We start from the raw sequence: 14,633 nt of genomic DNA on the forward strand, positions 1-14,633 counted from the left end.
TAAATTTAAAATCTGTTATGAAGGACATGACGTGACTACTCTACATTCCTAACCACAGTTTGCATACAGTCAGCTTTTTTAAAAAAAAAAATTCAAAATGAAAGAAATTTAGAATACATTGGCAAATCACATTACCAAAGCACTTTTTGGCAATTAAGAGATTTTAATCTATTAAGATTCAAAAAGGTTTTGCATAGAAATGGCATCAAACAACATAATGCATTAAAATGGTATTAAACATCAACATAGTATAAAAGGGGGGTACAAATGGCATAAAATGGAATAAAGTGCTTTAAAAGAAATGCACAAAATGGGATGAAAAGGTTCGAATTTTTTAAAAAGTATGGAAACAAAAGTAACACGGCAAGTAAAGAAAATCAAGAATGATGTATTTATACATCTGCAATGATATGCCTGATTTTTCTGAGCTGACACTATCTATGAATTTTATTTTATACTGCCTTTGAAATATTTCTCCATCACTAATAGAACTATCTCCCCCTCCCCCTAAAAAATCAGGTGCAACTATAATGAAGAGAAAAAGCTAGCAATTGTGACAATGACACTGGACAAGTCATCTGGTGCCCTTTATGTAGCATTTGCAAACTGTGTCATAAAGGTTCCTCTTGGGAGCTGTGCTCTTTACAGCAAGTGCAAAAAGTAGGTATTCTTTATTTACTACTTTCTCAAAATTACCACCAAGTATTGATGGTACATGCAAAGAATTCTAGAATGACCATTGCATGTCTCCTCTATTAAGGTCCTGCATAGCTTTTAGAGATCCATATTGTGGATGGGTGACAAAACTTGGGGAATGCAAACAGCTTGTACCTGGAGATGGGTAAGTCAACATTGGCACTGGGGGGTACCAAGTGGAGTCCTATGCAGTGTTGCTCAAGACAAAGCCCAGTAGGATTAGCCAAATAGGCTTAATTTGGAGTAACTGTGTATAAGATAGCACTGTTAGTACTGGTGCTGCTTAGAAGTGTTGTAGAGCCAGAATCTAGAGTGAGGACATGAAACACAAGCATCTGTATTAAACAATGAAATTAAAACATTTGGCCTAACTTTTGAGCACAGGTTCCTGCATAACAAGCAGCCCACCATTGTTATCAATATTTAGGTAAGCCCAACCTGACCCAAACTTGGCAAGCATTGCTGATAATTTTGTTTTAGCCTGCACATAATACAATGCCAAGAAGTGTAAAATCGCATCACTCTCTACCCTCATACTACTCTAGCTCTTACTTTTTTTGCTGGAGGGTTGCAAGGGAGAGGGGCTTATCATTCTAGTGAAATTGCTGGCAATGTGTTGATGTTATTTCTGGCATGACCTGGAAGTGATGTAATTGTATTGCTTGTGAAGCTCTAACGTTCACCCCAAACACTACGGCTAAGCCCTTGAGTTTTGGGCAAATGCTAGAGTGTTGAAGGAAATGCAATGATGTTAGCTCCAAGTTGTGCTAGAATTAACTCCATGGTTTCTGCATGATGATGATGCCTTCCTATTTCCTTGAACCATTTTCCACTTGTCACCCAGCTTAGACATGGGCACGAACAGAAAAAAAACCCGAACATGGTGTTCGTTGTTCGTTGCCATCCGTGAACAACGAACAATGAACATTGACGAACGTGACCTGTTCATGAACATGTTCGTTGTTTGTGGGTGCCAGCAGGCTCTCCTCCAGCCATCAAGATCCCTCCACACCACTCCCAGAAATCCTACCTGAGCAGACAGCAGGAAATGTACCAATAATAAATAATAGCTTGGCCCCAGAGCCTGGCAGCAGCCCTGGAACCTGAAGGGATAGATCCCTACTGCACCACTCCCAGAAACCTTACCTGAGCAGACAGCAGGAAAGGTACCAGTAATAAATAATAGTTTAGCCCAGAGCCTGGCAGCAGCCCTGGAACTTGAAGAGGTAGATCCCTATCTCTCTCTTTATCTTAAGGCCTGGACATAGGGAGATTAACTCAGGGAGAGTTAAGCACTGTGAATGGTTAATTAATTTGTGGCTACATATAGATTAAATCTGGAATTAAGTGCTATATGTGGGCTAATTTCCTTTTAAATCTGAACCAGCCGAAGTGCTCATTTGGTACTACATCTGAGCATCTGTTCAAATGCATATTCTGAGCCAGGATGAGAGTCCAGTAGCACCTTAGAGACCAAGAAGATTTTCAGGGTATGAGCTTTGGAGAGTTAGAGCTCCCTTTTTCTGATCCGAGTATCTGAAAACCTTGTTGGTCTCTTAGGTGCCACTGGACTCTAATCCTACTATTCTACTGCAGACCAAAGCTATAAGTGCATGTTTCAGCAGCATAGATGCATTTAGAGAAATGTGTAAGGGTTCCTGCTCAAACTTTAGGGAGCGAGCCCGATAGGCTGCTCCAAGCCTTCCCTGACTTCAGACAGGGTGGCGAGGGAGGTGGGTTTACACTTATCCTTTTCATCTCACACGCTCATCTCTCTTTGCCAGAAGGCAAGTAGTCCAGTGCTTCTGTGACTCTGCAATGAATACCATGAAGTGTATTGTCGAAGGCTTTCACGGCCGGAGAACGATGGTTGTTGGGGGTTTTCCGGGCTGTATTGCCGTGGTCTTGGCATTGTAGTTCCTGACGTTTCGCCAGCAGCTGTGGCTGGCATCTTCAGAGGTGTAGCACCAAAAGACAGAGATCTCTCAGTGTCACAGTGTGGAAAAGATGTAGGTCATTTGTATCTACTCAGGAGGGGTGGGGTTGAGCTGAGTCATTCTGTAAGAGTTTCCCAGGGTGTGGAATGCTAATGGCGGGAGGCTTCACTGTAACCTGAGGAGGTTCTTTTGCATATGGATTGGTGCTTGATGTGCTAATCTTCTCTGCAGGGCTATTGTCGGGTGTGGAGTGTTTTGTTGGCCTGGTGTTTTTCAGAACTGGAGCCCATGCTCTGTTCATTCTTAAGGTTTCTTCTTTCCTGTTGAAGTTTTGCTTATGCTTGTGAATTTCAATGGCTTCCCTGTGCAGTCTGATAAAGTAGTTGGAAGTGTTGTCCAGTATTTTGGTGTCCTGGAATAAGATACTGTGCCCTGTTTGAGTTAGGCTATGTTCAGCCACTGCTGATTTTTCAGGCTGTCCAAGTCTGCAGTGTCTTTCATGTTCTTTTATTCTTGTCTGGATGCTACGCTTTGTGGTCCCGATGTAAACTTGTCCACAGCTGCAGGGTATACGGTATACTCCTGCAGAGGTGAGGGGGTCTCTGCTGTCTTTTGCTGATCGTAGCATCTGTTGTATTTTTCGGGTGGGTCTGAATACTGCTTGAATGTTATGCTTTTCCATAAGCTTTCCCATCTGATCAGTAATTCCTTTGATATATGGCAAAAACACTTTTCCTGTAGGTGACTGTTTTTCCTTGGTTGTTTGATTCATCCTGGGTTTGATTGCTCTTCGGATTTCATTTCTGGAGTAGCCATTTGCCTGAAGTGCGTGGTTTAGATGATTAATTTCCTCATTGAGAAAGCGCGGCTCACATATCCGTCTTGCACGATCCACTAATGTTTTCATTATGCCTCTTTTCTGTCGGGGGTGGTGATTGGAGTTTTTGTGTAAGTACCGATCAGGATGAATCAAACAACCAAGGAAAAACAGTCACCTACAGGAAAAGTGTTTTTGCCATATATCAAAGGAATTACTGATCAGATGGGAAAGCTTATGGAAAAGCATAACCTTCAAGCAGTATTCAGACCCACCCGAAAAATACAACAGATGCTACGATCAGCAAAAGACAGCAGAGACCCCCTCACCTCTGCAGGAGTATACCGTATACCCTGCAGCTGTGGACAAGTTTACATCGGGACCACAAAGCGTAGCATCCAGACAAGAATAAAAGAACATGAAAGACACTGCAGACTTGGACAGCCTGAAAAATCAGCAGTGGCTGAACATAGCCTAACTCAAACAGGGCACAGTATCTTATTCCAGGACACCAAAATACTGGACAACACTTCCAACTACTTTATCAGACTGCACAGGGAAGCCATTGAAATTCACAAGCATAAGCAAAACTTCAACAGGAAAGAAGAAACCTTAAGAATGAACAGAGCATGGGCTCCAGTTCTGAAAAACACCAGGCCAACAAAACACTCCACACCCGACAATAGCCCTGCAGAGAAGATTAGCACATCAAGCACCAATCCATATGCAAAAGAACCTCCTCAGGTTACAGTGAAGCCTCCCGCCATTAGCATTCCACACCCTGGGAAACTCTTACAGAATGACTCAGCTCAACCCCACCCCTCCTGAGTAGATACAAATGACCTACATCTTTTCCACACTGTGACACTGAGAGATCTCTGTCTTTTGGTGCTACACCTCTGAAGATGCCAGCCACAGCTGCTGGCGAAACGTCAGGAACTACAATGCCAAGACCACGGCAATACAGCCCGGAAAACCCCCAACAACCACCATAATACCATGAAGTATTTTATGCTTGAATTGTGCAAATGTTAACAAATTAACCAGTTGCTCTCTGCATCTTCCTTGAACTCTGTGATTCAGATGTTGTTGGGCTTTATAAGCTGTGAATGTCAAAACTCATAATATTATGTTTCTTGTGTTTAGCCAAGAATATGAGCAAGATTTAGAAAATGGTGATGTAAATGGCATGGGCAACTGTTAAAGTAAGCAAAGTGCCTTTCCTTTATCATTTCTTTAATGTCTTGTTGCCTGGCTGTTTTCATTTCTTCTAACTGTAATTATGGTGCAAACAGGACATTCCAGTCTCTTCATTCTCAGCATCACTAGACTCTCCAGCTCAACACCTCTATGATACTCAAGGATGCATGCTAGATTGGAAGGATCTTCTAGGCTGAAAACACAAACCTATACGTATCCATCTGCTCCTGCAGTCACAAGGACAAGAAGGCCATGGTAATCATTTTTATCCTTCAATGGCAAGAGAACAGAAGTGACTGTGGGATAGATTCTTCATCTCAAGCATTCAAAAAAAAATCCCAAACTCTTTGCTCTATAATTAAAAATTCATCAAAGACAGAAAATGCAAAAGTAAAATAAATCATAAATTTGGTTCTGGCTGTTTAGTGGTCAAGAAAACCATACAGAGCAAACATGGCCATACAAACTTTCAATGGCTTGGAGGACAAGACTGACCTTTACAGCAACATAAAAAAGATACTGAGAGAAGATGGGCAGAAACGGCTTTGTATGTCTAATAGAACCTACAAAAGTACTTCAGTTCATTTAAATGTAAGTTGAGCAGAGTTAGATAAATTTCATTCAAGTTATTGGGAGAGTCTACAGGGAAGTTCCTCAACAAGTAACAGCTGAGGGCCAAGCTACAAGTGACGAATGACACTTGAACGGCAAGTGGATTGAGTGGAGAGCAAGTGAACAGGGAGAAATACACTTGCCATTCAAGTGTCATTCATCACTTGTAGCTTCGCCCACAGTGATGGAACATTAGCTTTATATGCTGAAGGTCCCAGATTCCATCCCTTACATCTCCAGTTAAAAAGGATCAAGCAGAAGGTGATGTGAAGGACCTTTATGTGAGACTTTCAAGAGCCACTGCCAGTCAGAGAAGACAATAGCAGCCTTAATAGACCAATGGTGTTTATGGGAATAAGAACTTGAGCTGCTTCCATTACCTTCAACGCAGCAGGTTCAGAGAATCTTTCTGCTGAAGAAATTAAGAAAAGTAGACAAGTGAATACAGCTTATGCATTATGCCTGTTGACATTTTTTGTCAATGTATTCCTCCTCCCCACATCTTTATCAACCAGTTAGACATGTTTTCAGCGTTTGTAACACAGTCCTAAACAAAGCTGTTCTTTTCTAAGCTCATTGACTTCAATGGATTTATAACAGGGTAACTCTGTTTAGGTCTGTTGGTCCTAAGTGTTACTTTGCAACTCTGGGGAAGTAGCAACATGGAAGCTCTTGGGCTGGTTAGAAGTCCTATCCCTCCTAGACACAGAGAACACACAGCAACACAAAGGGAAGCAGCTCAGCATGTGTAGTTGCGAAGAGGTGGAAATTGGCACTCCCAGCTGGTGGCAACAGCTGCTGCAGCTGGGGGCTGTGCTTTGCCCAACCCAGATGGAGGAGGAGGCAGCACCGGCGTGTTCCTTCCCAACCAGGGTTGCACGAGCTTGTGACTGAGTTAGCCGATCTGCCCCTCGGCGCTGCAGTGCACCTTGTGCTCGGGTAGAGGATAGACATGTTTGTCTCCTCTCCCTGGCACGAGGAAGGTAGATGCAGCCGGGCTCCATTGGTAGGTGAGGCTGCGTTGAGAACATTCTCCCGGCATCGTGCAGCAAGCGGGACCACTTGTGCCGCTCCTGGAGCAGTGCAGCAGAGGGAGGCTTTTTTCTGGTGCTTGACCCAGCTGCTCTCAGTGGACGCGTGGCTGTGGCAGAGTAGGAGTGCTTTTGCGGGCTGTGCCTGGGCAGCTCCGCTGAGGGAGGCTTTTCTCCGCTGCGGCTTTTAGGTGAGGCGGCGGCTGAGGCACGCTTGTGCTGTGCGCTTTGCGCAGCGTGGTTTCATTGCCACAGCTTGTGCTTGTGTAGCGCTTGTGCTGTGGCCCTTTAATTCCCAAAACTTGTGTCTGCCTCTTCATTCTGACGGGGCGGTGGGGAGGCAAATTTGTAGCTGCAAATAGGGACTGTTTCTGGGGGAAAGATTCAGAGGGGAAGACAGGGGTCAGGTCCAGGGGGGAGTGAATCAGGTCCAGGAAATCCTCTACAAGATTTGTGAGGCTTGGCCTAAAGGTAGGGTACAATCCTCTAAGATATCACATCTACACAGCTTCCCTTCTCATCCTTGCTATTTGAATACAAAAAAAAAACGCCCATTTTGATTTCTCTCTTGAGGAATCAAAGCTGCAATTGTTTATTTTCACATAATTTTCCTCACATCAAATTATCCTGTGAAACGGGTGCTTATCTCAAGCATATTTGTGCCTTGGCATATCACCATAATAAATTAAATCTGCATTTATTAAGTACATCTTCATCCTGCCTTTTCTCCCAGGAGCTTAATACAATGTACTTTGTTCTCAGGACTTTGTCCTCACAGCACCCCTGAGAAGTCTGGTAATTTAGGATAAGAGGGAATGAATGGCCCAAGGTCACCCAGCAAGCTTCAGGACTCAGGGGATCTGAACCTAGGTCTCCCCAGCTTCCCAATCCAACACTCTAACCACTATACTAAATTGCTCAGGATGTGTATGGATGACACACATTGCAAGTAGACATATCAACTGGGTACAGAAACCAAGCATGCACAACAGAAACAAAAGTAAAGGCAAAAAGTGAAGAAACAAAATCACTGACAAAAACATTAACAGAGAAAAGAGAAAAAGAATATTCACTCAACCCTAGTTTCCAATAATTTCAATGAGCACTGAATGGAAACTTTGCACAATGAATATGGGCTGCAAAGAAGCAGTGCAGAGAGGATAATTCCATACACCTACAGTGGGGGAAAAGTACTGTGTTATTATCCACTTAAATTAGAATTTACTCAGTAGTTTGGCTATCCTATCCTAAGATGATGAAGAAGATGATGATCACAGCAACAGCAGGATGCTTCTATACTGGCCTCTCAGAGCAGTGAACAACGGCAGTGTTATAATTATCCCCACAATACAGCTGGGGAGCTGGGGATGAGAGGAGTGGCTTATCCAAAGCTACCTGTGAGTTCATGGCAGGATTGGGAGTCAAACTAGCAGAGTGCTGATTCACAACCTGGCCACTTAACCACTATGATCCAACCCACAATGCCAGCATGTTATTAACATGTCAGTATAGCTAAATACAGGGATTTTTTTCAGTGGAGACGTGGTGAAATGGAGTTCCGGCACCTCTTAAAAATGGTCACATGGCTGGTGGCCCCGCCCCCTGATCTCCAGACAGAGGGGAGTTTAGATTGCCCTCCGGGCTGCCAAGTGGCACAGAGGGCAATCTAAACTCCCTTCTGTCTGGAGATCAGGGGGCGGGGCCACTGGCCATGTGACCATTTTCACAGAGGGCAATTTAAATTTTTAAAATCTCCTCCCTTGTTCCAGCTGACCCAAAGTGACATCATTGTGCATTCTTGAGTTCCACCACGGAGTTCCACCACCTCTTTTCCCAGAAAAAAAGTCCTGGCTAAATATATATCATCTGCAGGGTAATAACAGAATTAGTGATGCACACTTGAAAAAAAAAGGTATTTTTCAGATTCTGGGAGTGGCATAAATACCAAAATTCCATAGTATTTATGTCCCCCAGAAGTGTTTTGGGATTCAGGTTTAGTTTTTTCTGGGGTTCTGGAATTTTTTGTGTTCCATTATTCCCTGTGGTGAGACTTGGAGTTAGGAAGCTGGAGTGTCTGTTCTTCAACCAAATGACACCAAAATTGCAGCAGAGTTAATGCTGCCTGACCTTACTGACTCCCAAATTTCAAGGAGCCCAATTCTATGGACTCCAGAACAAGGTGCTCCCAGCCATCCTACTTGCAGAGGGGGAAAAGAGCGCTGGTCCAAAAAGGAGGGAGGGAAGGAGAAAGAGTGAGCGATAACCAAAGGTTTGTTGGGCCCTGCCCCTGGTTTGTGCAGCCAGGATCCACCTTTCCTGGGCCACTGCCTGAGGAAATTGGAGAATCAAAGAAAAACAAGATGCAAGCTGCTAATGATGGTAAGCAAACAAACAGAAAAAGCAATATGGATTTTTTGGAAAGGGCTTTCATAATACCCCAAAATTCCAGATTTGTGTTAACATTTCATAAAATCATGGGAATGACCTGAAAGAGCAATTTTTGTGGAGATTTTTGGCTTGCAAATTCTTGAATGCACACACTTACAAGGAAACAAGGTGAACCACTTTGGGTCCCCATTTTGGAGAAAGGCAACACAGATGGGAAGGATGGGACTTTATTTGTTTGTTTATTTAATTTCCACACAAATTGGGTCCTCAATGTAGTGAACAATCAATATTAGAACACTTAAAACAATAAACAGTGGAGTATTTGCAGAAAGGGAATGATATGTGTATTTTGCTTGATGCCAGAGAGCAGCCAGACTCCAGTATTCTGAATCAACGGGCATTTCTGAGTAGTCTTTAAGAGCAGACACTCATAAAGTGACTTTCAGTAGCCTAACCTTGAGATAACCATACCATGAATCCACATAGCCAGGTCATCATAGTCAAGACAGGGAGCCATCTTCCAAACTAAATCGAATTGGTAAAGTGCATCAGCTTGCTTCTCCAGCAATAAAACTAGATCAGGTATTATCCCTTGGCCTTTAACTGAGTCAGCAAGAGTCAGATGAACCCCATCAAAAGTGGGAAGCACCGTGTGTTTGAGGGCTTCGATCTTCCCAGCCAACATTACCTCTGTCTTGTCAAGATTCGGTTTCAGCTTCTTTACCCTTAGGCATTTAATGACAGCAATCAGATACTGGTTCAGAGACTGTACAGTGTCACACAGCGATTTGGATAAAGACATATAGAGGTAGGTGTCATCAATGTATTTATTTTATTTTTTACAAAAGTTATATCCCATCTTTCTGCCCTGACAAGGGGCACCAAGGCTGCTAACAAATTAAAACTTACACAACAAAATCTCATTTTAAAAACATTAAAACGAACCAATCAACTCACCCCCCCATATTGATGACACCTTATTCCTAAACCATGAATGGTGTTTCCTAAGGGCTTTACACGGAAATTGAATAGCATTCAGAACAAAGCAGGACCCACACTGTAGAAAACTTGATCCCAGCAACAACCTTCTGAATTATGTCCCTAAGGATTAATATGAACCAATCCAAAGCACATTCCTTAATCTCTATATCTACAACCAAGCATCTCAACAGGATGGCATAGTCTACTGCATCAAAGGCTGCTGCTAAGTCCAGTAAGAGTAGCAAAGAAGCATCACCTTTGTCTACATTTGGAGAGAAGTTGCACACTAGAGGCATCAACGTGGTCTCTGTCCCTTAGCCTGGCCTGAAACAAGACTGAAAGAGGTCTAGGGCAGATGATCTATTGCTCTGCAGCCACCTTTTGTATAATTTTGTCCAGGAAGGGCAAATTAGATGATGGGTGATAATTGGCTACATCATTTTTCTCTAGGGATTTTTTTTCAGGGCACAAGAGAAGATGATTGATGTAGAATGGACATTAGGGATATGGTACCACCTGTGAGCCATTTTGTCTTTCCACCCAGCACAACTCATAATCTAATGGGTCCACCTGGTTTACTACCCCATAGGGCTCTTGCCGCTGGGTGTGAAACACCCTGCCTCAAACTCCCTTGGCTTGACCTCCCGGCCCTATCTCCTTTTCTGACACCTTTTCTTCAGAGGTAAACAACACTTTGGGGGATCAGAGCACAAACACTGTCCCAGCAGGCTCATTAGGACATGAAGACTGGTTTCTTCTTAAGCAAGGCTGTTAGAGTACTGATGACGAGCAATACTGGAAATGGTAGCTATCAGATTTAATCAAACCAGCTCCCTAAATTTTAAAGATGCATCTTCTGGGTAAAGAAATAAGCTAGCAGCCTTCCACGCTTTTCTTTGCTCTTATTTCAGGTGAGCATCATTTCCTATAACATTATGTATGTTACAATTGCTCAATATTTACCATGACTCATTCATGAATGGGTCTTCTATGAAAGTCTGAAAATGAGAAAATGGGGTTGGATTTTGCTAGTTTTTCTGGTACTGAAAGAGGGGGGAAGTGTCCTGTTTGGCCACTGCCTGTGCCAGGAATTGTGGGACCCACAGGGAGAAAAGCCATGTGAGATAAGGACTGCAGTGAGGAGGGGAATCAGGAGAGGGCAAGTGGAAAAGGTGATAGGATCCTAAGTTCTATATTCTAAGATCTAATGTTTGAATTCAAGACTGCTTAGTTTCACTGAATTGAAAAAATGTCTAAGAACAAATAATGCCTTTACATAAAAAACAGAGTAACAGCCATATAAACTGGAACACTTGGAGTGAAGGATGGTCCTTAGAATGCAGAGGACGCACATCCTTTCCTTGCAGAATTCATATCACACAGCTATATGTACTGAAACAGAAATGGTGCTCACACTGTTTTTAAGGTGCTCAATATGACTGGGCTAGCTCCTGAAGCAAAATGAAGAAATATTCTAGATTAGGGCCATTTCCACATGGTTTACCGCTGCTCGTAACAACCCGGAAGATTGCGCAAAAAACACGGAAGATCGCGTTTTCTCGCGTGAGATTTGTGTGACATCACGTGACATGGCGCAAATCTCGCATGAGAAAACGCGATCTTCCACGGTTTTTGCGCGATCTTCCTGGTTGTTACGAGCAGCGGTAAGCTGTGTGGAAACGGCCTAGATCTGAGGCAACCTGGTACTGCAGACAACTTGCCTATATGGTCCAGAAATGGTGTCTCACCTGCTGCTAAATATGCTTCAAAGTGCAGCACATGCTTTGGAAGTGCAAGCATCTGGAAGTGAAAGAATGCAAACATGTTCATTCAACCCCAGAGATCTGGGACCTCTGTGGCTACAATATGTTTGATCGTGGCAGGAGAAGGGGCAGACAGTGTTGTGATGAGAATCCTGGAGTAGGAGCTTGCATGAAATTCCTACTCTGCCATGAAATTTTCTGGATGACCTTGAGCAAGCTATTCTCCCTCCAGCCTGCCCAACTGATGTCACCAAGATGTTGTGATGATAAAGTGGAAGAATAACCATACATACTGCCTTGCGCTCCTTTGAGGAAGGGTGGGAGAAGAATGTACTCAGAAAGGTAGACAGGTAGGTGTGGTCTCTGAACAGTTTGGCAGAGGAAGCACTACCACTCCTGGGTGAAAAGTGTAGCTCTGTAGAATACAAATCTCAGATAGGGGCAATTACAGGGACCAATATCCTCTGTGACTACGTGAACTTAGGTAGTATTGCTTCCTAGTCCTCCTAAGTAAATATCAATCCTTCTTTACAAAGCACAGTATGTCTCGAGACCCCTCTTTCTACTTTCCCCTGCCACTGAAAAAGTGGAGGCAATTGCAGCTTTAAAAATGTTGCATTGTTTATTACATTAATGTCATTTGGGTGATAGCAATACTAATTCAGCTATCACAGAATAGAAAAAAGCATTCCCTTGAAATTATGGTTTTACTTAGCTTGAGTCCTCCTGCTCTGCACATTTCCTTTGATAAGGATATTTTTGATAAGGGAATCTTTTAAAATTAAGGTACACTCTGCTCTCATCTCCATTTGACTTTGGAGATGGAGGCCTCTCAAATCACAATACCACTGGGCTGCTCAGAGCTGTATTGTGTTATTTGATAAAAAATGTAAAGGTCAGAACAGCTTATTTAGGGCTTCCAGCAGTCTGCCATGCAGACACTATCTAGTTCCCCCACCTGCTCAACATCAACTAAGTTAACAAGGGTGCTCCCAGACTTATACTGGGTCAACTGAGGCATACTCCATTGACCAATGGTCTGATTCAGTATAAAGTAGCTTCATTTGATCATGTTTTCTTTGTATTGTTCCAAGCAACACCACCTTCACCTTAGGCAAATTGACTGGTATTGATTTCTAAATTTCTGAACAATGCATCAAGCAGTATTAATTCAAAATGTCACATTACAGACTGGATCCAAGCACCTTTTCTGTTGGTGAAAAAGGGATGAGGGGTCTCCTCACTGGAGAGGGCTATGGAATATGCATAGACAAAAGCAATGTGGGATGGGGGGGTGAAGTAAGGAAGAGAACTGGGAGGTGCTGAGTAAAACAGCTGAATGGATCTAACCCTTTTTTTTCTTATCATAGTAGGCTTTTCAACTGGCCAACCATTTGTTAATAACTCAGAATAAAGGCTTGCAATCAATGTAAATAGGTGTGTGTGTGTGTGTGTGTGTGTGTGTGTGTGTGTGTGTGTGTGTGTGTGTGTGTGTGAAATTGGTCAAACTTTAGCATAACATTTGAAAATTTAAAGACCTTCAAGCTGTTTGGTGACACAGAGACAAAAAGGGGATCTTTGGTCAGAAGATTATGTATGTTCCTTCCATAATCTTTTCTACATACATACATACATGCATGCATGCATGAATGCATACATATGGATAGCATAATACAGTGCATGCTAAAGTTTGTTTAGTCCACTTAAATGTTTTTGTCCAACCAGTTTTTCTGCTAGTGGGGAAAAAAAAGATTCCCTTCAGCTGTTCTGAAGATTGTGAGACCTGTATGGATAAAAGTCATGTAATAAGAAGGGTAAGTGGATGAAATTTTGGGTGAAAAGTTGGCTGGATGCAAACCCATTAGCAATAGATTCTGGGCAATGTGTACAGATGGAACTCTGGAGCTGGTTGTGAATATCAAAATTGACTGCATATTTTGTATTTTTCCACTAGATTCAGCCATGCAAAAAATCGAGCAGAGAAATGCAACTGTCTTTACAGAATTTATCCTCCTTGGTTTTGGAGATCTTCAAGAGATACATATCCCTCTCTTCTTGGTGTTCCTAGTGATCTATATCATGACCATGGCTGGGAATCTTCTCATACTTGTGCTTGTCATAACTGATGAACACCTTCACACTCCCATGTACTTCTTCCTGGGCAATCTGTCCTGTTTAGAGAGCTGCTACTCCTCAACCATCCTCCCCAGAATGCTGGCCAGTTTCTTAACTGAGAACCGCAATGTTCCTGTTACTGGATGCATTGTGCAGTTTTGGGCATTTGGTTTCTTAGCAGCAACAGAATGCTACCTCTTGGCGGCTATGTCTTATGATCGCTACGTAGCTATTTGTAGACCCCTGCATTATTCTGCTCTAATGAATGTCAAGATTTGTCTGCAGCTGGTGGCTGGATCTTGGATTGGCAGTTTTGTGGTGAACACCATCTTGTTAATGTTTATACTGCAGTTAACCTTCTGTGGCGACAATGTGATTGAACATTTCTTTTGTGATTTCACTCCCATGATGAAACTGACCTGTGATGACTCACATCAAGTAGAACTTTTATCAGCTATTCTGTCCTCCCTCTGCACCTTGCCCCCATTTGTTTTAACCATAGCATCCTATGTCTATATTATTTCTGCCATTCTTAGAATCTCATCTACCACAGGGAGGCAAAAGGCATTCTCTACGTGCTCTTCTCACCTCTCAGTGGTGACAATTTTCTATGGTACTCTCATCACTGTGTATCTGTTGCCAGACACCAAGGAACTCAGACAGCTAAACAAATTCTTCTCTGTCTTTTACACAATCTTGACCCCTCTGATCAACCCTCTCATATATAGCCTGAGAAACAAAGAGGTAAAGGAGGCCCTGAGGAGAACTACCAGAAGGTGTGCAAACTGCATATGAGTTCATAGACCATAAAATTAAGAAAGGTGCTTACTCTGAATCTTGTGAAGACAAGGAGGCCATATAAATAGTTTTTTTTTTATTTTTTAAATAAACAGCATTTAATATGAATGAGAAAATATTTACAAGTTGATAAACTATTTGTATTTGGTTGTCTCTGTTATTTCTTAATTTATTACCTTTGTATCTTATATTAATTCTCATCACAGTTCAGTATTTATTTATTTAGCCTATTTCTATCCCACTTCTTCAGAGTCCTGCTTGAGATGGTTATAATTAAAAACAAAACAATGTTAAA

At 42.5% G+C, this 14,633-nt stretch overlaps 1 protein-coding gene across 1 annotated transcript; it reads left to right on the plus strand.

Annotated features, from left to right (window-relative positions):
• Positions 1–13,387: 13,387 nt before the first annotated feature.
• On the plus strand, positions 13,388–14,335 carry LOC129339141 (olfactory receptor 11A1-like). The gene has a single exon (XM_054993744.1). It carries the CDS (start codon positions 13,388–13,390, stop codon positions 14,333–14,335), a length of 948 nt encoding a protein of 315 aa, XP_054849719.1.
• Positions 14,336–14,633: the final 298 nt, after the last annotated feature.

The sequence above is a fragment of the Eublepharis macularius genome, chromosome 12 (assembly GCF_028583425.1).
Source record: "Eublepharis macularius isolate TG4126 chromosome 12, MPM_Emac_v1.0, whole genome shotgun sequence".
In the NCBI taxonomy this organism is placed as follows: Eukaryota; Metazoa; Chordata; class Lepidosauria; order Squamata; family Eublepharidae; genus Eublepharis; species Eublepharis macularius.

Excerpts from the sequence above, each read along its gene's own strand:
- LOC129339141 (XM_054993744.1), top strand. The coding sequence starts at position 13,388 with ATGCAAAAAATCGAGCAGAGAAATGCAACTGTCTTTACAGAATTTATC.